We start from the raw sequence: 22,078 nt of genomic DNA, 5'->3' as shown, positions 1-22,078 counted from the left end.
ATATGGTCGTACCTGGTGCTCCTATAGCTGCCGTCTCAGCTTTCAACAGGATGTCAGGGGTCAACGGGTCAAGACCGGGGAGCACAAAAGACAGTATAGTAACGTGTAGAGTACGCCGTGTTCCACAATCTCATTCAAACCCTTCTTTTCAACCCCAACTTTCCCCTTTTTTCTTTTCCTTAACTTTCCGTCTCCCTCCACCTCCTCCTCTTATGTGGGAGCCACAGAAGGCCTGACGTTTGGTTCTGGGCCCAGATGGCTTGAGCATGCCTCTGGCTGTGGATTAAGCCACTAGTGTCTCCTTTCTCCTCCATGTGCAAACGGTCAGGACAAAGAACAGGGGGAGAATGGGGGAAGGAATGTGAGGGGGCGAAAAAAAAAAAGAAGTCTGTGAAACACCCTGATGTTTCGCAGCATTCCTGAAAGAGTAAATGCTTGTAAAATCTGCCAGACAGATCCTGTTCCAGTCATTTTATGATTTAGCTTATTACACTGCTGCCTGGCTTGTAAGCAGGAAAGTTGTGGCTTTGTTTCCAGCTTGTAAGGAAGAAGGGGTGAACTCTTGACCACATACATTTATATGTAAATAGCAGCCGAGGCAAGCGGTGATCCCTCATGTAATGACACCACACTGGTATTGTGTTACAGCCCCTTCCATCAGGATGGTCGCTCCATCCCAACCTTTTCAATATACACTTGCTGGGATTGTGCTCTTTAAAATACCTTCTCTCACGTTAACACATACTAGATATAGGAGAGAAAATATCAGTCTCTCTGCAGGTTAAGTCCTACTGTTCAGTAAAAGTAAAAATCACTGATCACAGGACACTCTGAGCTGGCTGCAGTAATAGGAAAATGAGAAAAAATGCAATACTTCCAATAACAAAGACAGATAAATGTGTAATTATGCCAAAACATTGATTTCATTGTATTGTATTTAATATTATTCAACTATACATACAATTTATTTAATTTTGAGTCGTAAAAGTTCAAAAGAATTAATGTGTAATCAATTAAGATTGAGTTAATTTTGAGCGAAATAAAATACCCAAAGAAACATCAATATTAAGCAATGACTTAGTACAACCATAAGTATAATTTAAAATGGTTAAATAGTATTAATATTTCTGAAACATTGTATATGATCTGCTTGATCATGTTATTCTGATTCCATGTGTCTAATGGGATCAAATCAGAAGCTTCTAGAGATGTCCAAACATAGAAGCGGGTTGTTATGCTTCTGTGTTGACGTTGCCTGATTCGATCCGCTCCAATTAAAAAAACATCTTTTGTCCTTCAGCCTCAAGTCCAGACTCGCCTGCTGGAGTCACAACACGCTGCCCGTCACTCCTCACAGCAGGCTGTGAAACTCTTAAACTTGATGACCAAAGCTGCGGGAAATGAGTGCAGTGAAAGCATGCGTGAGATGCGTGGGCGTGTTAGGTTTAGCATTAGCACTAATGCTCAGGTTTATGCACCACAAAGCAGCTGGAATGTTGATGAAACCAAGGAGACATCCACCTCCTGCTGCGTCCGTTCCTCTTCTCACCTTCCCCTCTCTTATTTTGTCTCTTCTTTCTTCCGCTCCTGTCAAGTGACCGCATTCCCTTTTTCCACTCCCTGTGGGCATTTTCTTCCCCCGGAGATACAGTAGACTTCACGTGGCCGGGACCAGTAGAGGACTGGAGAATGGCCTGAAGCTGTCACTGCTGAGCAAGCTTGACCACCTGTCTTCACTCATGACCGCTGGAGGAAAAATTATAGCTTTAGATATGTACAGTAAAAACCTCCTGAGATAGTATAGGAGGAGATTTATGGAAGTAGATCACTGTCATTGTGAATTTTCTATGTTTTCATTAATTGGTTTCTTTTCTTATTCTTTTTTTTAATAAAAAAAATTAAAAAAATTAAATTTAATATTTCAATTTTTAAAAATTATTAATTAAATAATTTGTATATTGAAAGGTTGATTTTTGTGTTAGTTCTTAAAAATATAATTAAAGGTAACTAGTAACTAGTTATTTATTTATTTATTTTTTAGTTTGCTAGTTTGATATCATAATTCAAAAACACATGATAATAGAATAAAACATAAAATGTTGTTTTAATCGTGAATTCAAAAGGGTACAAGTTGAAAATATAGCTTTACATTTTTAGAATTAGTATATAAACTATATGAGTTAAAATATTAAACCGAATTTCCCCTCGCGGGACAAATAAAGGATTTCTGATTCTGATTCTGATTTCTGATATTTATTCATTTCTAAAGAGAAAATGTAAGTATTTTAAAAATGAAAAAAAAAAAATAAATAAACCTTTCAATGTTCAAATAATTGAAATCCATTATTTTATTAATAATAATAATAAATAATAATAAAGTTTTGAATGTCACGTTTAACCACTTCATACACTTCTGATGTCACTGACAAACTTCCATAAAGCTTTAAGCTCAACCTCAGATCACTGGTCCTCAAATGAGCAGCAGTACCTTTTGCAAAACAACATGTTTCTATTATTAAGCCTCAGATTGACGGGGTGTGAACGCGTCGGCCCATAAAGACAGATAGCGATGAAGCGCGGCGTCGATCTGAACGTTGAAAACTGTGGGTTAAGTCAGGAGAAGGTGTTGCCTAAGAGGCAGCAGCTGCTCGCCAGGTTTGTGGGATGTAAACAAACTCTTATCTGGTTCGACAAGAGACTCATGCGGGCACAGGCGGCTGTTGACGTCTTTTAATAACTGACCGCAGACCTTTGTTGAATACAGAAAGCATGTGTTTTTTAAAACAACCGAAGCACTGATACGTGCTGCAGACATGTCTTCAAGTCTCCTCAACAGAGAGCTGTTGTGTCTGAGCGCCTTCATGGTCGACCTCTGACCTCGTGTAGTTGAGAGTTGTAGACTGACATGAGACTTTCAGGTGGCTGTTCTCTAAGAGAAGTACTGTGTGTGTGTCATGTGTGGGAGGTTGTTGTTGTGTTGAAGACAGTGAGTAAACGGCTAGTGAAAGGTTAGATTCTATTTTTAAAAACATCCTCATTTTTTTCAATTGTTAAACTTGTGTTGTTTGTGTTTTCTGTATTCATAAATGGTTCGTTTTGTTTTAGTCGCTTGGATAAAGCAGTATTAATAAAGACCTGGAACCCTTTTTAAAGCGATAAATGTTGTGATAATGATGACGCTGGCAACAGAAGCTGCTCAGAGGATGTGACTGCATTGTTGTCGACGACGCTGGTGAAATGTCAGACGGTGTGAACCTTCCCGGGTTATTGTCAGTTCACTATTGTGTCCTGGAAACACGACGAGCAGCTTTTTTTGACAGCGATCCAAACATAGCTGGCTGGCGTGGAGGCGTCTGTGCACAAAGCCGGAGCTGCAGGGCGTGAAAAGGTTACCACATCTCGACGCTCTCGTCCTGATGTAGCAGTGACCTGTTTTCTGCAGCTGCAGCGTCAAGGTAAACAAATGGTCAGCGCTGACTCCGCCTCCGACTGGTACAGAGCCAAGCCTCCTTTCAGTCGTTTTAATGTTGCTGCGCGTTGCCACGGTGACGCTGTCACAAAGGGACTCCAGCTGTATTGCCTGTATTTACTGTGCTCTAAAAGATGAATGGCCGTGCAGAGAAAAGACACATAGATGTGGTCAGGCGTGTGTGAGAGTGACTGAACATGACAGCAACTCTGATTTACCCGCTCGACTCCTCCTCCTCATTCTTGATCCTCGGATCCCAAACAGAGTGCAGCTGGGCTCAGCTGTCACCCTTCTACTACACCGCCCCCTTTTTCAGCCTTCTATTTGTTTGCCTGGATGTTCTCCGGGCTTCCGCGTGGGGGTGTCTTTTCTTTTCTCCGCTCAGTCCTGGGAAGTTAATTTGTTCCTGGTGAAAAACTCAAGCAAGAATCATGCATTTTTGAACGTGGTATGTAGTACCAACAACTGGAGGAAATATTTGATGAGCAGACAATTGTGTCGCTATTTAGGATTAAGCTGTTTAAATTTCAACCTTACAATTTACTTTTAGATGGATACAATCAAATTGAATTCATTTCAGATTCAATGATGAATGAAAGCTTGGTGTGGTTTAAAAAAATATATAATTAAAAGTAATGAATGAAAGGGTTTTTTACACATACGTTGTTATTGTAATTCTAATAATTCAAAAATATTATTTTCCAAATTCAATATTTTATTTCATAGCCTTTATACCCTAATATCAAATAATGGTATAATAGTGCCAACATGTTTTACATTGAATTTAAAAGATTCTATTTAGAAAATGTTATTTTGAATCGGAATATTAAACTTTATGCATAAACAAATATTAATTCAAATCTAAAGAAAAATGTAATTCAATTATTTTTAAAAATAGAAAAAAATTCAACCTTTTAATATACAAATATTTAATCCAATTCTTGAAGAAAAAACAGGCCTATCTAGTAATGCATTTTTAGCACTTAAGCTACATTTTGAATTCAACTTTATTGGCACGTCATGTATGTATTTTAATCTGTCTTCATTGTTACATGACTATAAAGCAGAAGCAGAGTGCAGCCCGTTGACTGTATCTTCCCTCACGAGGTCGAAGGAAGACTCTTAAGACGGACCTTGTAGAAACTTAACCATTTTATTTGTATTATTCATTACTAGTTTAACTCTTACTATGGTTTATGGATTTTTGTCATTTTTGTGAGTATTTACTGCCGATAGAAAAGATTTAAGTGAATATTGAAATATATTTTTTTAAAGATGCTTCGACATCAGATTAAAAAAACATTTTTAATTTACATATTAAATATTGTAAAAAATAATTATTATATCCTGTTTAGCCTGATTTTATTAGACTTGACTTCAAATGTTTTTTATATAAGATTGATGTTAATTTTCATAATACAAAAAGGTGAAACGAAAAAACTGGAAATGCAACCAAATAAGGGCTGAAGGAAGAAACAAGTTATATAAGAAAGTATTATCCTTCAGTGAATGAAGTAACAGGAGGGAATCTTTGAAGTGTTTTGTCACACAGACAGAGGTAGATCCAAGACAAAGGACTTCTGCCTGACCTGTAACATGAACGCAGCCATTAGATAAATGAAACATCATCCACCTCTGCGGAGAGACATCATCCAAAAGTAGCATGGAAGGCTTTTTTCCCTCCACTGGCTGAAGAATGGCTTTGTCTCAGAGGAGGGAGGAGCGATCTCTTTGATAGTATCAGGCCCTGGGCTTTTTTTTGGGGGGGGGGGGGCGACAAGGAAAGGGGCTGGATGCTCTGTCAAGGGGAACAGCTATTCACTCTGACCTGTCAGCATGGGACTTTTGAAGCATTTGTCAGAGGAGGATTTGGCAGCCATACACTAGAGTTGTTTTTATTCACAAACGCGTCATCTGGGCGACAAAGCAGGAGGAAGCTCCAACGTCTGTGAGGAGGAGGAGGGACTCTGAAGTGTTTTATTTTAATCGTCATAGCAATGCAACTACAGATGCAGCAGTTGCATAAAGTTACCGTTGATTATTTTGGAAATTATTAATTATTATTAATTATATATTTTTAGCAGCAATTTTCCACCATTTTACATTGCTGTAGCTTGTAGTCGTGTTAAAGATACATTTCCTTCTACTTAAACCAATTAATTCAAGAAGCTTTGGCCGTTCATTCCTTCTTATAGAAACGCTTGATGAAACCTGCTTGACATTCCATGCAATATTTTAATCAACACACATTATTTTTATCAAAGATTTGTTTGATTAAAAAGGAGTTGAGAACGTGTGTACAATATGTCTTTAAATTTTGCTCTAATGGTATATAACAATTTATAATTAACAAAATCTTTCAAAGCAAGAACATTTATATTTCCAAACATAAGGTAAATATAATATTCCTTGTCCACGTATATTATTATGTTAGCATATTAACAGCATTGACGCCATGTTAGCTTCCCATAATTTTCACACTTTATTTACAAAAACAATGTATAAGAAAAAGGTAGTTTTATACCGTTAATATAAAAAATACTTACTGTAAAGAATTGTTTCATTTTTGTAGGACTAAAAATTTGTCTAAAAATGAAACGTTTATAATCTATTCTTCACAAGTTTCACAAGCTGTGATTATATCTCAAAGTCACCTCATAAATCTGAAGCAGTTATAAGATGATGTCACGTCTTGGTACAGTGGCACATGTGACGTGCACGGCAGGCCAGCACTCGTGCACCACAGCCAGGGAATGATGGCGAGCGTATCAGTGGCAGGAAGTCTGTGGTCTTCATTGATGTGGAGAGGTTGAAACGTATCTCTGGCTTGTGTCAATGTCATTTGTCTGCAGCGTGAGTATGTGTGTGTGTGTGTGTGTGTGTGTGTGCATGCATGCTTACATGCTCTCACTGCTGAGTGTATTTACTTAACCTGTCTCGGTATTCATAACACCTGTCACTCTCCGGCGTGTCTGACCTCTCGTAGTGACAGTTCGGTGTCAGCTCCTGACTGACTAGTGAATTAGGTGAACGAAAATCTTCTGTTGACTTCAATATTTGCTGGGTAAGTGCACACGCACATACTCACACACACACACACACACATACACATAGGCAGATATCCAAGCATGGCTTTTAGTTGACTTCAGGGGATAGAAGCTTTGACATTCTATCCTTTGAACCTCTGTGACTGATAGGCCACTGCCCCGTGTGTTTTTTGCTCTGAACTAAATGACCTTTCCTGAAGATTTGTGTGGATGTTGATCACATATCCTTAACATATAATCATCACATGTGCATTTTGGTAAAAAAAAAAGAAGTATTAAGGTTGCTATAATTGATGGATAAACATTTAAAGTGAAGTCTCTCTGTCTTCAGCTGCATCAATAAAAACATAAAGATGACTTGTTGGAATCTATACATTTAACAAGTTTCAGCTTTTCCTTTTTTTTACACTGTCTAACAATATAGCAGTTCATGAGTTTTCAAAACATTTATTAGGATGGGATCGGGCTGTTCTTTTGATTGTTGCTTGCCTTAAGAAAATATTACTGATGTCAACAATAAAAGCACCTTTGAGAGCACACACTTCCACAAAGGCCTAATTTCTCTCATGCAGAGTACTTTTATCTCGACTAAGTCTGAGCAATAAACGGTAACATCTTATGTTCTTGCCTACATCACATTAAAGCAGATTTTTTTTGGTGTGTTCTTACCTGCAGCAGCACATGGAAGTAATGTTCCTTTGATCCATTATCAATGGTTCCTATAACATGTAAAGACATAAAGACCAGTTATGCAGCTATGAGACAAATAGTTGTCTAAGCAGGAAAAAATAATAAAATATAGAAATGGAAGATTATTTCAGCATCTGAAGAAGAGCAGGTTGCCTTTTTAGAGACAATTAAATGCTACCAGCAGCCGTGTTTGCTACGTATGCCATACAAGGTTCAATTGGTTGAAAACAAGCTCGAAATTGTTTATAATGGGCTCAATCCATGAGCATTTAAAGCAATCCAAGATTACACATTTTCTATTTTGAGAAAATGAGGTGAATACTGAGTGAAATAACTCTAGTCTTTTGTGCTACATGTCAAAAAATGTCAAGTAACTGCTTAACTATAGGAATACACTTTGTGTAATGTATCCATTTATTCTGTTCCTTTAAATATGTGGCACAAGCAAGAACATCTTCTGGGACTTTCCCCTCTTAATTCCCTACTTCAGGTAGCAGACTTGTTCTCCGGCTCGGTTTGCCTGCACATGAATGTGATTAAAAGCTGTGGTCGACTGAGATATTTGGATAAGATCCGTGTAGAGGGGAGTTTAATGAGTTGTTCCTCCTCCTGTTTAATGTGGTCGCCGTACCCACCATCAAAGAGTCAATTTAAGGAACCATGATCTCATCTCAGTGTGACTTAAATCCCATCTGAAACTTTCCAGTTTGTCATACTGTACATAAAAAGGTTTCAGCCAATCCCAGCAGTGCTGGTGGAAGGTTAGCAGTGTGGGTGGAGACCGCTTGGATGACGGTACGACAAAGTCACTTGTGATGTAAGCAGGATCCTCTGCAGAGCTGTGACAGCCACACACAAATCACATGTGACAGTTTTAGACATGGCTGCTCACGCTCGACAGTCGCTACACGCAGCACCGTGATCCAGCCACGTTGGGATGTTCTCCTTTAGTAGGGATTAAGAGATCCAGGAGAGCCACTGTCCCAGTTTATCTGGAGAGACAGCGACCTAGTTCTGCTGGTGCCGGGAAGGAGATTCCAGGGCATATCATCATTACGAGGTGACATTTCTGAACAGACCATGTCTTGTTTGTGTACACAAACTTCTGACCGTGTGAGAGGATCCATTGTGGTATATAAACAGGAGAGACATTCAAAGTAAATTAGAGCCTTTTAAGAATGGAATGCTCTGAAACACTATGTCCTCCCTTTTAGTACCCTTTTTTGTTTCTGTTGTAAGTAATTGAAAGTGTAACTGCTAAACGTTACAGGGCTTAAACATGTAGTTCAGTGGGTCAGTTTTTTTTGACCCTCTGATCCCATAACAAGATCAAGCCCTGATTTGTTAAAGTTGGCCCTAATCTACCTCTCTATGGACTTCTAGCACAGGTACTGTCACACTGAGTCACTACTGTGCGAGCAGAAGCTTTCAACTCCCATTTTATATTTTTAGGCAACAACATGTGAGATGTCACTTTCAAGGGTCGTATGACTCGACGATAGGACAGAATCTCTTGTTGACATGACCCATGTGTGTTGTTGTATTGTGGTAAAGTCCAATGGGTTGTAGAATGTACATGATCTGTTTTAAGGACCATAAGGCACACTTAAAGTCCTTCATTTTCTTAAAACAACACGGTGCGGCTTCTAATCAGGGACGTCTTGTGTTATAAATCTTGTTGTGCTTATTGAATTCAAAATTATTTTCGTTTGGTTTACAAGAATCCGCAAAATGTTTTAGTACGACTTTACTAATCGCACAATCGCACCGCAAGGCTCTTTAGTTTTACTTCACAAAGCTTCATAGTATTACTCTGTGAGGATTTGTAGTATTACACTGTGAGGCCTCATTGTATTACTCAGCCAGGCTCCATCATATTACTCTGACTAAAAAGTTCAATAAACTTTGTCTAGCGACAGCAACTTTAACCACCTGAACTTGGTTTTATAGATGAAGAGGTTAAATCAATTAAATCATCCTAATAGTTCAGTGTACAATTGTGTTGCTTTGTGTGGGAGGTTTTATTTGAAGTACTAGTGTTTGTTTATCAATTGAGCTATAACCACATGTTGTGTCTCTCTGCGTGTCCTCTATAGTCTCATCATGCATCACGACCTACAAGAAGACGCCCCCACCTGTCCCACCTCGGACCACCCCCTCCAAACCCTTCATCTCCATCACCGCACAGAGCAGCACCGAGTCGGCCCAGGACGCCTACATGGACAGCGGGTCGGGCCAGCGCTCCGGCATCAGCTCTCAGCCGGGACTGTCCAACTCCACAGAGAGCATCGACAGCATGAAAGCGCTGACGGCCGCCATCGAGGCGGCCAACGCTCAGGTGCACGGCCCTGCCAGCCAGCACGTCACCAACAGCACCATCACCATCACGGCCACTGCCACCACCTCTGCTGTGGCCAACATGTCCGCCGGTGACAGCAAGGCTCAGAGGGACGCACTCCGAAAGTGCCTCTCGATAGGGATCCAGGTTGGGAGTGAAAATGTTCAATGAGGGAAAAAGTTTGCAGAGTGTGACAGATTCTTTCATCTGTGTAGGTGGATCCAGAGGATGGCGGGGATGCAGAGGAACAGTCCAAATTCCAATCCATAGGAATTCAGGTTGAGGATGAGCGATGGTACGCAGTGAGAAATTAAACTTTCCTTTGCTTGGTATTCTTAAACTTGTGCCTGGAAGAAGAATATTATTCTGAAGAATAGTGAGATGACAGCTGAAAAAACAGACTAAGGTCTTTTGAAATCCCACCTCAGTTGGATGAATTATTAAAATTCTCATAGTTGAACTAAGAAAATCCAGTCTGTAGTTGATGTAGAGATCAGTGTCTGTATTTGTTTTTCTGGAGCTCAGCTGGAAGTAGAGAACTGAACCAAAGATCATCAAATAACACCTTATAGAGTAGAAAAGCAATATAAAATAACATGCTCACATCTTTCTGAATACTTTTGTTCTATAGATTGACATGTTAGCAGCTGCGAATGTTGTGGACCATGATGATGGTTGAAGCTTGAAATTATGTCGTCAATTCTAATACTATATACAATAGTATTAGTTTCTACAATATTACATTAGCATCACGGTACCAGTAATTTAGCTAGCTTGCTATTTAGCAATATATACAAAACATTTTTTTTTTTTTTTTTGAGCAACGAAGACCTTCTTTCTATATTTAATTTATTTACTTTAATTCTGGAAAATCTTCCAGACAAGTATTCAATATACTAACAAACATTTGCTGGTGAAGGTGAAACGGAGACTAAAGTTGATCTATTTGGAGCCACCAACCCACTAACGTTGACTCCTGGTCCTAATTGTTGCATTACCTTGATCATGTTTACACTTTTGTGTAATTGGATCAAAGCTTCGTGGCAACAACTTTGTCAATACATTCAAGTCTCACTATGAAGAACAACTTCCTTGTAAATTGTCATTGTTGCTACAGATTTGGTTCTTTAAAGTGATGGTTGCGCCTTAAGATGCGATCTGTGTGGAATGTTTGTGTCCATGATCAACTGCCCTCTGGTTTTCAAGAAGGGATGTGTATTTTTAAACTTCTGTGGGAAGCACTTAGCAACATGACACGTAATCACAGAACGATCTAAAATATGTAAAAAAAAAATCAATCGAACATTTTGGCTAATGCAACACCTCGCATGAGTCACGGTCATACAGGAAGAATCAGAAAGTCTGCTGGGTTGTGGTCCTGCCCTGGCTTCCCTGCAGCAGCTGTCCCCAGACCGAGGCAGTTTGGCGTCAAAGACCCTCAGAGATGGGCCCCAAGTGACAGCTGGGCCAGAGGATGTGAAGGTGGAGGGGGCAGAGTTGACAGCCATCTGTTGCCCCAGTCATTGTGATTCAGACTGCTTTGTGTGTGTGTGTGTGTGTGTGCATGTGTGTGCGTGTGTGTGTGTGTGTGAGTGAGGGAGTCATGGAGAGTGAAGGGGAGGGAGTTTTTATCGACTTTGTTGTGAGTCGACGCTGCTGTCAGACGCTCATGCTGCTGCATGTTGAAGAAAAGCAGCCTGTTGTGACCGTCATCAGGTCGCACTATCGCTCGCTCGGTCTGGGTCTGGACTCGGTCTTTGAACAACCCAGTCAGGACCACAATGAGAGTCTGTTCTCTCAACACTGAAACTTTTATTTTTACACACTCAAGTCAAGCGGTACATTGCCGACAATCAAAGGTCCCTCTATTCTGGGCTTTAAGTCACACTTTCAAGGAAGGGTCATGAAACCATTAACTCGCTCAGTCACCCGCTAGTTTGCAGTGATATTTTTGTTTTATTCGAAAAGGGCTGATTTGTTCACCTTCTTCCCTGTGTTCTTGTGAGGTCCAGGTTCACTTCCGAGTGCGGCAGACGGTGACAAACTCCCACTGACCCGCTGGTTGCTCAACTGTTTGTGTCTGCGTCAAGGAGGGTGTGTTTATAAGCAGCAGTTTCAGGTCATAACCCCGACTGTTTGAACTAGAAGAGAGAGAGAGAGAGTGACGGCTAGCCTGTAAAACATTAAAACAAAACAACACAACCATCTGCCGCTTCTAGACTCAACTCAGAACAAACCGTTTTCGTAATCCAGCTTTAATAAAGTTTATCTAATCTAATTGTGGTCACAGTTTGCCTTTTCAGAGTTCTGATTGATTCTAAGAGCTGCTTCTCACCTGGATGCTAAAAGATTTTTTTTTTTTTTACCGATAAGGCTTGTGTGATTAAAACAACGTGGATAAGTAAGAACCAAACAAGAATCCAGATCAACCAGCACACCAGCACCTATTTTTCTCTATAAATGTCTGTGTTCTAAAACCAGACATGACTGCAAACCTGATCCGTTTTTTGTTCTTTCTTGTTCTTTCTTTCTCTGTGTGATCTCTGACTGCTCCTGCCACGTCTGACCGTGCAGGAAGTTGTTATCACTCTGATAGAAAGCAGACCTGCGGCCATTACAACACCTGCCTGAGGGTGGGGGGCTTGGGGGGGTACTCTTATACCCGACTTCACCTACACACACTTGTTTGATCTGAACCAAAACCACTCCCTTATTTCCTCTCCCCGTTTCTTCGCGTTCATGGGCGAGCAGAGATGAATGAGGGAAACGAGGGAGGGGAAGACGGATGAGGAGGAGGGAACGTCCGGAGATGTGCCTGGGCAGATGTGACGGAGAGACTGCAGGAAGGTCAAGCTGGAGTTTACCTCTGAGTGCACTGTGGAACACGTGGTCAGTCGGTCGCAGCTTTCTAGCGTTTAGATGACCTGGGAATTTAACATAACCAGGTTCTAAGAGTTGTTCATGAGTCTGCAGCTACACAGTTGTGGGCAGAGACATGGAAAATGTTGAGAAAACAAACATACCCAGTGGTAGGTGAGGCTGGCAGCTGTGTGTGCGCGTGTACATTGTTGTGTTGTGTGCTAAAACAGCTATTGTGCTTTGACAGGTGATTGAGGACATTTGTTGACTCTCCAAAGGCCGGGTGACATGATCATGAGTCATGTGTCATTTGTCAGATTGAAGTGGTTTAAAAAGATGAAGACGTTTTGTTCAACATGATATGAGGCTGCGGTGTTAGCAAGATTTTCTAGTCCTTGTTCTTCATCCGACCCAAATTCAACAAATATAACTTGATGAACAGTTTTTAAAACGTTGTTGTTTTGCGGAGCTATTAGCTTAACAATGACCCCTTCTAAGCAAATTAAGTGTCAGTTTTTAAGTTTCTCAACAGCGCAGTTAAATGTGTGTCTTTACATGATGGCAAGTTTGTCTTTGGTAACAACTGTGCTCTACTTCTGTTCTCCGCTGGATACCACAGCTTCTTTTTCCAAACCAAACCACTCGAAAATGTATTTTTTTATTTTCCTTTCTGGCCTTTTGTCAAATTGGTTTGGTAGAGGAACTCTGCTTTATTTTTAGTAGATGCTGAATTCTGAATATTTTCATGTGTATTTTTAAGGTACTTTTGTGTTGTTTTGCTGTGAATTTTTGCCATTTTTGTTTAATTGTACAGAATGCGTTAGTTTATATTATTTATGTATCTGTTCAATCTTTCTTGTATTATCCAATTTATATAAATTGAAAAATGTTATGTGATGAAAATGGAGTTCTGCGAAATATCCTGCCACGGCCCACAGGTTTGCAACCTCTGCTTTAGAGATATTGAACCTCTGTACATGTCATTCTCCTGTTCTTATAAATCCTCTAGTCATCGCCGAGTGACCCGGTCCAACAGCGTGACCACCGCAGTTCAGGCGGACCTCGACGACCCGACCGATGCCCCTCAGCTGCCCCCCCGTCACTTTGCCACCATGCCGCGCCAGCAATCTCGTGATGCCGCCACCTCCACTGTGAGCATACAAGGCTCGGGGAACCACTACCACGCCTGCGCCGCCGATGACTATGGCGAGGTTGGCTTCGACCCGTCCATCTTGCCGCCCCCCGACCCGTGGATGGACAGCGTGGCAGAGCCAACGATGGAGGCTCTGGAGGCCGTGAGCCGCTCCGTGTGTCCCCGTGATGGACACTGGTTTCTTAAACTGCTCCAGGCAGAGACGGAGCGCATGGAGGGCTGGTGCCGGCAGATGGTGCAGGATGAGATGGACAACAAGCTTTCTGATGAGAGTGAGTCTTTGTCTACCTTTCAGTGCTCAATGCACTCCTGTGATCTGATGCCAGTTAGTCCACACATGGCCACACTTGTTTCAACTTACCATTAACTTGCATCTACTATCAATAACTTTTATTGTATTCCATATTACTAACTTACTTACTTACTCAACTGCAATGACGTTTAGATCCTTCTGGAATCTGTTTTTAAAGTAGAGTTGATTAGCAAACATGTGGTTTCTCAAGAACCTTTTTTTAAGCCAGAGTCATCTTATTGATTTACAGCTATGTTTAATTCTAAAGCCTTACATACCCCTGAACAAGCATTAGCGAATACATTCACCGTCTGCAGTAATCAGATGAATAGTTGTCAATTTTGGTGCAGAGCCAAACTCTAAACCATTGCATGGTTTGCGGCCAAAAGTATGTCAGTCAGCTTAGGTAGCTTGAGCTTCTTAGGTCTGTGTGTCCACTGATGTCACTGGTTTTCTTTTTCCATGACCAAGCAAAAGTAGAACAGGTGGAAGATTGTAGGAATCCCTCTTTTTGCATGCAATAAACCATTAATTTGTTCATGGTATGTCACGGATTTGTGTGCATCAACTAACAAATTGTGGCAAACTAAACAGAAATATCAACACAACACATAACATTTGTGTTATCAGTTTTATCTTGATCTTTTAAGTATATACTTTATTGAATATTGTTTTGATTGTTTAAGCACTTTGTGACCCTGGTCTGGAAAAGCGCTATACAAATAAAATAAAAAATACTTACAAATTGATGTTTGTTGACATAACTTTTAGTTTTCAAAATTAGTTGAACTGAGTTCAATGCAGCCAGAATGTATTCTGGACTACCTTTAACAAATCAAATCTGTCGTCGTCTGTAAATCCGGTATCTTCTGCAACACGTACTCAATCAGCCAATGACATCTAATCTCACACGTCAGTGCTCAGGGACAAATCAGTCTGTGATAACATGGTTTTGTATTGAACACTTTGCTAAAAGGACATGATAAACAAGTACAGATTGGTTGGGGAAGCAGGACTATTTCTTTGCAGTTCCCAAGTAGCCAAGGATAAGTTGTACCTTGTTCAAAAATAGCAAGTGGACACATTGTTTTGTTCAGGTTCACGAAAAACAAGCATTTTCTGATTGAATAGTATTCTGAGGGACAGTGCAAAAGTACAGTAGCACCCATGCCTAGCTACAAATGTTTGTTAAAACACCTTCACACAGGTCTCAACCAATATTTGTTTCTACACCTTGCATTGTAAGCAGTGTTTGGTAAGTTACTTTATAATAGTAACGCGTTACATCTTTCAAGAGAAACTCAGTTACTTTAAGTTACTTTTAAAGCAACTAGTTACGACGGAAAGTGTTGAAAGAAATAAAGGCAAGTTTGCCATGTTTACGGGCCAAGTTTAAGACGCTGTGATTAGTCAGTTCAGACAATAGGTGACCAATAAATTAAATGAAAGTATATTAGGATGCACCAATTGTAATTATTGAGGCCAATACTGATTCTAGCCCAATTTATTTCCCTTTCTGGAAACTTAAACTGACATAATTCCCTTTTTAAAATGTTCCTTCTGCTCAGACAAACCTAATAAATGAAAACAATAACATTGAACAACAGTTAAAGTAAAATAAAAAAAACATAACAAATCTCAAAGTGTCAAATAAATAAATAGCTTCAATAATAAAATAAGAAAGTCTAGACAACAAGAGAAACTAAGATACATTCTTCTACACAGCTGAAGGTCTCCCACTGATGCATGTACGTAACCAAGTCATCTGCCAGTCGTTACAAGAACTGCCAGAAGAAGCATCATGTGAACTAATTGGTTAACCTAAATAACATGGACTCTGTTTGTTTAACTACACAGATCTGGACCAGATAGTGTGTTTAAGACCTTCTTCTATTTTGCTTTGGCGCTCCTGGTATTTATGGCATATAATGACTTCACTTGCTGTTTGTTCCTGTCTCATGCTCTCTGGCCCCGGCAGACATACTCCACATACTTATCCATGCAGCGCTGCTGGCACTGGACACACTCCGTCGTCGCATGTCATGATTTCTTACCGACAAACATGGATTTCACCCACAGAAAAACACAAGTTTGCACCTTTTATTTTCAAGTTCAAAGGGATTTCAAATACTTTCACAGCATATTTTGGTTTGAGGCGAGCACTCCCTGAATGTCGGTATCAAGAGGCTTTCTCAAGGTTATGTTTTCCCATATTCCCACACAAGAGTACACACACACTCTGAGCGTCTCAGGCTGGGAGCAGATCCCCCTCCCTTCGCCTCCAATCCTGCTTCCTTCATGTGGTATAATGTATTCACTGACAGTCCCCCCCCACCCCTTTGGACATGTGTGAGTCAATGGCATTGATCGCTTACATCAGCGTAGAATTATAGTTTGTTAAATGAACCCTTTGCCTTTTCTTACGGGCATTTATTTAGTACGATTGAGTGTTGGTGCCTTCTGTGATGCTAATGTATTCTGTCTGCTGTTGCTGCAACATACCTGCAGTATGCTGCTCTGAGTAATTGCGTTGTGGATTGTGCATGTGTGTGTGTGTGTGTGTGTGTGTGTGTGTGTGTGTGTGTGTGTGCGTGTGTGTGTGTGTGCATGTGTTGCCTTTGTCTCTCCCGCAGTCCTGGGGAAGATCCGCAGTGCAGTGGGGAGTGCCCAGCTGTTGATGTCCCAGAAGTTCCAGCAGTTCCGGGAGCTGTGTGAGGAGAATCTGGTATGTGTCACCTCATCCACCCCCCACCCCCACCCCCCCCATCACTGACATCATCCTGCACAAATCATCCTTACAGGTCTGCCCACTGCTCATTTACCATGCAACTACTGAAGGAGAGTGTGCACACGTTTACCTCTCCTTCAACAACTGTTCTCAAAAATGTTCTTGTGGAGCCAAAAGCTTTTTTTCCTTTTAAGATGTTTCCCGCAATGAAGCCTCATTTAAAATGCTCTGACATTGACTTGACCATGCGAGGGGGAGAGTGAAGGGAACAACATGTACAGGTGGTACATGCGGTAGACATTAAATGCAACTGTTGGTCTGATAAAAATCATTATCATACTTGACATTTGAAGAAAGTAAGATGTATAAATAAAGAGGGAACGTTTGGTATCATTAACTAAATAACATTCCCTGTACAGAAGTTGTGTTAACCTGAACATATTTGTCATAAACAAAAATGAACCACTAGGCCTTGGAAGTATTCAGTAGTTGACAAAACAATAGTCATAAAGTATCATCTAGAATTACAAGATGATTTTGACATGAACTAACACTTTTTAAAGCTAAGTGATTTGATGATAGTCTGTGTTTAATAAAATCATGTTTCTTGCTAGTTCTTACAGTGGCTGGAAGCTGTATAAGTCAATGACAATTCCTAGATCCAGATGAAACTAGTTACACCTCCAAGTCCATGTTTACAACAGAATAAATATTTCCTGAAAATGTAAGGGAAATTCTGTGAGTTCATTTTTGAGTTATTTTGCTTGTATTTAAACATAACAACCTTATATTATCACACAATTGCTGGTTAAAGTTGTTGTCTTCAGGCCTCCAGGTCACCTTGACCCTGAGATAACACAGCCCTGAAGGATTTAAATATTTAAGATTGAGTTTTCTTTACAATCAAAGGGCGTTGCTTGACTAAAAAAAATGGAATGAAGAAACGGTTATTCAAAAAGACTTCAAAACCCTTTTCAATTCGATTTAAAAAAAAAAAAAAAAAAATTCTGGGGATTGAATATGAAGACTCAAATATACTACCCATAATAAGGCACACACACAAACATGACTACTTCGATCAACAGTTTCAATTAAAGTGTTCAAACAAATTTGTTTATTTAATTGGAAATATACAGTATATATATGTTTTATCCTCAGATGTTGTGAATGTTGACTTTTTGTATGTATACAAGTGATCTAACTCTGTGTCTCTCAGAACCCAAATGCACACCCCCGACCCGTGTCTCAGGACCTGGCCGGGTTCTGGGACATGCTCCAGTTATCCATAGAGAACATCAGCCTGAAGTTTGATGAGCTCCACCAACTCAAAGCCAACAACTGGAACCCACTCCCACCGACTCAGGTACGGACGCACCTGAACTCCTGGTCAAGATTCGCAGACGTCGCTTCACTGACTCGCTGCATGTTGTCTGACGTCATCGGCTCAGCTGGCATGTGGATATGTGTGTTTGTCCTGTTGCCTGCTTGAAGTCACAATATTTGTGTTTTTGTTTTGTCTTGTTGTCAACAGTGAGCTGCTTTTTAAGAAGTTACTCTACCTGCCATGCACCTGTGGGGCCCGTCCACCTCCACCGGTCACTTTTACCTCATGCAAAGGCCACCGCCGTGCTCTCTCACTCAAACAGCTGCCTCTGTCGCTAATGCATGACCGGACTCTAACACTTGTGCAGTAGCTTTCCTTGACTAACGGCAGCTAACTCCTCGGACTTCTAAGGTTATTTGTCGTTCTTGTCCAGGAGAGAAGGATGCCCCCTCCTGTGCCAAAGAAGCCCCTGAAGGGCCACCCTCACTTGGCTCGGGACCGCTCGCTGGAGAGCTCCGAGCGCCAGCGGCTGGAAGCACGAAAACGCCTGCTCGCTGCCAAACGTGCCGCCTCAGTCCGCCAGAGCTCGGCTACCGAGAGCGCAGACAGTATCGAGATCTACATCCCGGAGGCTCAGACGCGGCTATGAGACGATGCTGACGCACACAAAAGCACTGTAAAAAAGACGAACAGGGTCACGGCAGGGTCACGATGGAAGATGAAAATGATTTATCTACTCCCTCATTTCCCTCGCCCAGCTTCGATGTAGCACTCCTCACCCTCCATCACACCTTTGTGAGTGACTTGACACACAAAACTAGCCAAGCGTAGCTTCCTTTTAAAACAGGGAAAAGTGTGAATTAAACAAGTATTTCATACATGCATCAAGACGGGAACAGTTGATCTAAGCTGAAAGGATTTTCTATGACTTTTCACTTCTGATCTATGATCTTAGAGTTTCACAACAATACACGAATGAATGAAGTCCATTCACTTCCGGCCACAAGTTGGAACAAGATAAGTAATGCTTTGTACTGGCTCTGTTCTGAGCCAATGGTGAACAGACTTCATTCATTTTATTTTCTCATAAGCCAACAGAGCCATTTGAAAAAAACGTGGAGATTTATATCTGAAGTGTCATCTTGAAAAATGACGTTCTAAACGGTAGCTCAGTTTTTATCGGCGAATGCTATGTAGCGCTTGTTTGCCATTAGTTTCACTTTTAACAACTAATTAATTTGATACTCTTTTAGTGAAGCAACTCTGACTCTTTGTTTATGTTTGGATAAACAGGAATGTTTCCTAGACCAGGTCCTGATGATCGGATTGAAAGTGGCTGCTTTGAACCAACGCTAGCTTCAGCTAATAAATGAACACACAGCTTAAACATCATGTTTTATTAGCCTACAGATCTGGCACACTTTTTATCTGTCTCTGCTGGCATTTGACTCCGTCCCTGAGAAAGATTATTTTAAATATTCTCACTGTTGGCTTACAAACTATATTGTTTAATTCACATGATGTGAATGGGCTGACTTATATTGTGAATAAAACTCAAGCCTGCAGAGAAAATCCAAAATTTCAAGACAACATATCATAAAAACGGTTATATTCTAAGGTCAAAGTATTCAAGTACAGCGATTGGCCGAGCACTGAGGATTTCATGTGGAAAGTTGTTGAAAAGAGGGTAATGCGAGAAAGCGAGGCAATGATAGGTGAAAGATATTTTAGCAGATTTGATTTGCCAAGGAAACAAGATAAAGAAATAATAGAAGGTTTTGCACAGTTCACTGTACATTACGTTGACTTTGGTGTGATGATCCATGTGTGTAAAAAGTAATGACAAGTCTCAACATATGTAAAGTATTTATTGAAAATAAAGAGGTTGAATAATAATACATTAAGGAAAAGTCAAAAACAATATTACCTCACTGTTATTGCATCATCAACGTGTACGCTCAACAGGAGCTTGTTGAGTTTGTAGCAACATCACAGTTCATCTGCAGATTTTGTGCGTCACCGTCACAAAAAGCCATGTACTATTTTACAAAGTGCTTACGGTCTCACACCACGGAATTATTTTGTAACAAGATGGGAGTATTAGTTCAGACTCTAAACATCACAGATCTCCTTCATCGTACACTGAGACAATTTGTTTATAAAACACAAAAGAAAAAACAAAAAGAAACGTTCTTGCATGACCACATTGTTAAGTCATCTATTGTTGCGATCTTTTTTTTATTTTATTTTATTTTTTACAAAAAAACAATGATATCTGGTAATAATTGTTGTTGCACTATCTTTTATTTGTCATTTTAAGACAACCAATCGACTGTATGGACACTACTGGACTGCCAAGGGACTATTTTCCCCTCACTGTGTGTGACCTTGCTGCCTATTTAAAGATCATTTATTTATAGATATAAATATAGTACATACAGACTAGGAATTAAAAGGACTGTTTACTGACATTGTGCTTATTATTCTGCACTGACAACAAGGCCCTTGAACTGTGTTTCATTTATTTATTTTGAACCATTAGCATGATCTTTCTTTTTGTTCCAGCCTTAAATATAAATCTGAGTTGAACACATGGGTCAGAGGTGTTTGTTAGTGTGGCACGACGTCAACATCACTGCACTTCAACTCCATCACTGCTATGTATATACTTCAAACAAATCTATGGCAGGGGTTTGCATTTTCGTCCTTTAAAATCTAATGAATGGACATAAATCTTTGACTTGGTATTTAAATGACTTTGTCGTCCGAGCATATTTGAAGTTCTGTGTTTGTTTTTTTTTTACTCCCTATATGATGATTAACTGCCACAGCTGATGTGATGCATCAGCTACAAATAAATCTTCAATTAAACTGTTTTGTCTTTTGTGGAAAAAAAAGATTGGAAACATTCAAAAAAGTTTAGATTTGGTTATAAATATGACAAAATTCAAAAATCTGTACAATATTTATTCATAAACTATTGAGTCTTGTGGACACAGCCTTCGATCCTCTGACTCAGCCGCTCTGAAAAAGGGAAAGGTCAATATTGGGTTCAAACAGTGGCCACAATTCAACCATCTTGTAAGAGGTTGAACATTTGACAATATACATGCCTGAGCTGCTTCACTGTAGGGTTTGATTTCTCAGTTCATGTTTTATGCCACTGGATCACGACTTGTGTTTGTGTCGAGGATCATTTGTTGGTATGAAAAAGGGAAATGTGCAGTTCTGTATTTCATCGGGTCCGATTAATTGCCAATTACATGTACTATTTCATTACCTTTTTTTTTGTATTGAACTGTCAAATACTTTATGTTTCTGATATCGACATATCAATCGTACACTCCAGGGATCACAAGGAGTGGCGGAATGTTTCGACTTAAGGTGAAGTGATCGAGTGTGAAGACGATCCGGCGACTCTGAAAACTTGTGTTGTAGTCATATTAAATAATTGTGATAAACATTTGTACATATTGAATGTTTCCCAATGTAAATGTCAACTAAAACCCAACCAAATAACATATTAAGCCGATATACTTTTTTTGTAAGTAATGTTATTACACTGTTGATGTTATGGCACGTGCTCTTATTGGAATAAAAAAATATATATATAAATATATATATAATTTAAATGTTGTCATGTTTCTTCCTCCACTTCTCCGCATGTGTTTTCAATCGGGGTGCAATTAAGCAGATTACAAGGCTGGCATGCTGTGTTTTGGGAACTTTACCCTTCCATAGAGGCGGATCCCCATAATTAGACAGCACTTTTAGGTCAGAGCTGCAGCGATCCTGCACTCCGAGAGCTTCTGGTCATTCACTTTTCAAGTGAGGGGACGGCATGCAAGCATTAGCAGCTGGTGCTCAGGAGTTGGAGAGTAAAAAGAAGGGAGGGGGGCTTGTTGTTGGAGGAGTTTAAATTGTTTGCTGGTCCTAGGTCAGCGTACCGTATAGCTGGACCTCCATGGTGGGCTGCAGCTGCCTTCTGTTGCCTGGAGATCCACTTAAATCTTGGTTTAATCTTTATATACCACTAAAGTTACCCCTGCTGACAGGATCACCAAAGTTCAGAGAAATGTTTTTAGCAACCTGTTGGACCCCCCTCAGCAACTCTCATAAAGACTCATCTTCACGGACTTGAACTGAAGGTTGCTTGTGTCTTCTAAGATGCAATGTTG

The 22,078-nt window shown here is 40.2% G+C and overlaps 1 protein-coding gene across 3 annotated transcripts in view; it reads left to right on the top strand.

The window, feature by feature from the left end:
- Positions 1-21,497, top strand: part of dlgap1b (discs, large (Drosophila) homolog-associated protein 1b) — a 100,258-nt gene extending 78,761 nt beyond the window's left edge. For 2 of the 3 annotated variants that reach the window (XM_087789953.1, XM_087789952.1), the window contains exons 7-12: positions 9,303-9,691; positions 9,760-9,839; positions 13,413-13,828; positions 16,482-16,573; positions 17,793-17,939; positions 18,334-21,497. In XM_087789953.1, coding sequence (XP_087646079.1) covers positions 9,303-9,691; positions 9,760-9,839; positions 13,413-13,828; positions 16,482-16,573; positions 17,793-17,939; positions 18,334-18,549 — 1,340 coding nt within the window. In that variant the 3' untranslated portion in view covers positions 18,550-21,497. Of the gene's footprint in view, positions 1-9,302; positions 9,692-9,759; positions 9,840-13,412; positions 13,829-16,481; positions 16,574-17,792; positions 17,940-18,107 lie in introns of all 3 variants that reach the window. The other variant, XM_087789954.1, reaches the window with a different exon arrangement.
- The last annotated feature ends 581 nt before the right edge of the window (positions 21,498-22,078 follow it).

This window comes from Callionymus lyra, chromosome 4, assembly GCF_982586985.1.
Source record: "Callionymus lyra chromosome 4, fCalLyr1.hap1.1, whole genome shotgun sequence".
NCBI lineage: Eukaryota > Metazoa > Chordata > Actinopteri > Syngnathiformes > Callionymidae > Callionymus > Callionymus lyra.
This window is presented reverse-complemented; position numbering and strand designations above follow the sequence as displayed.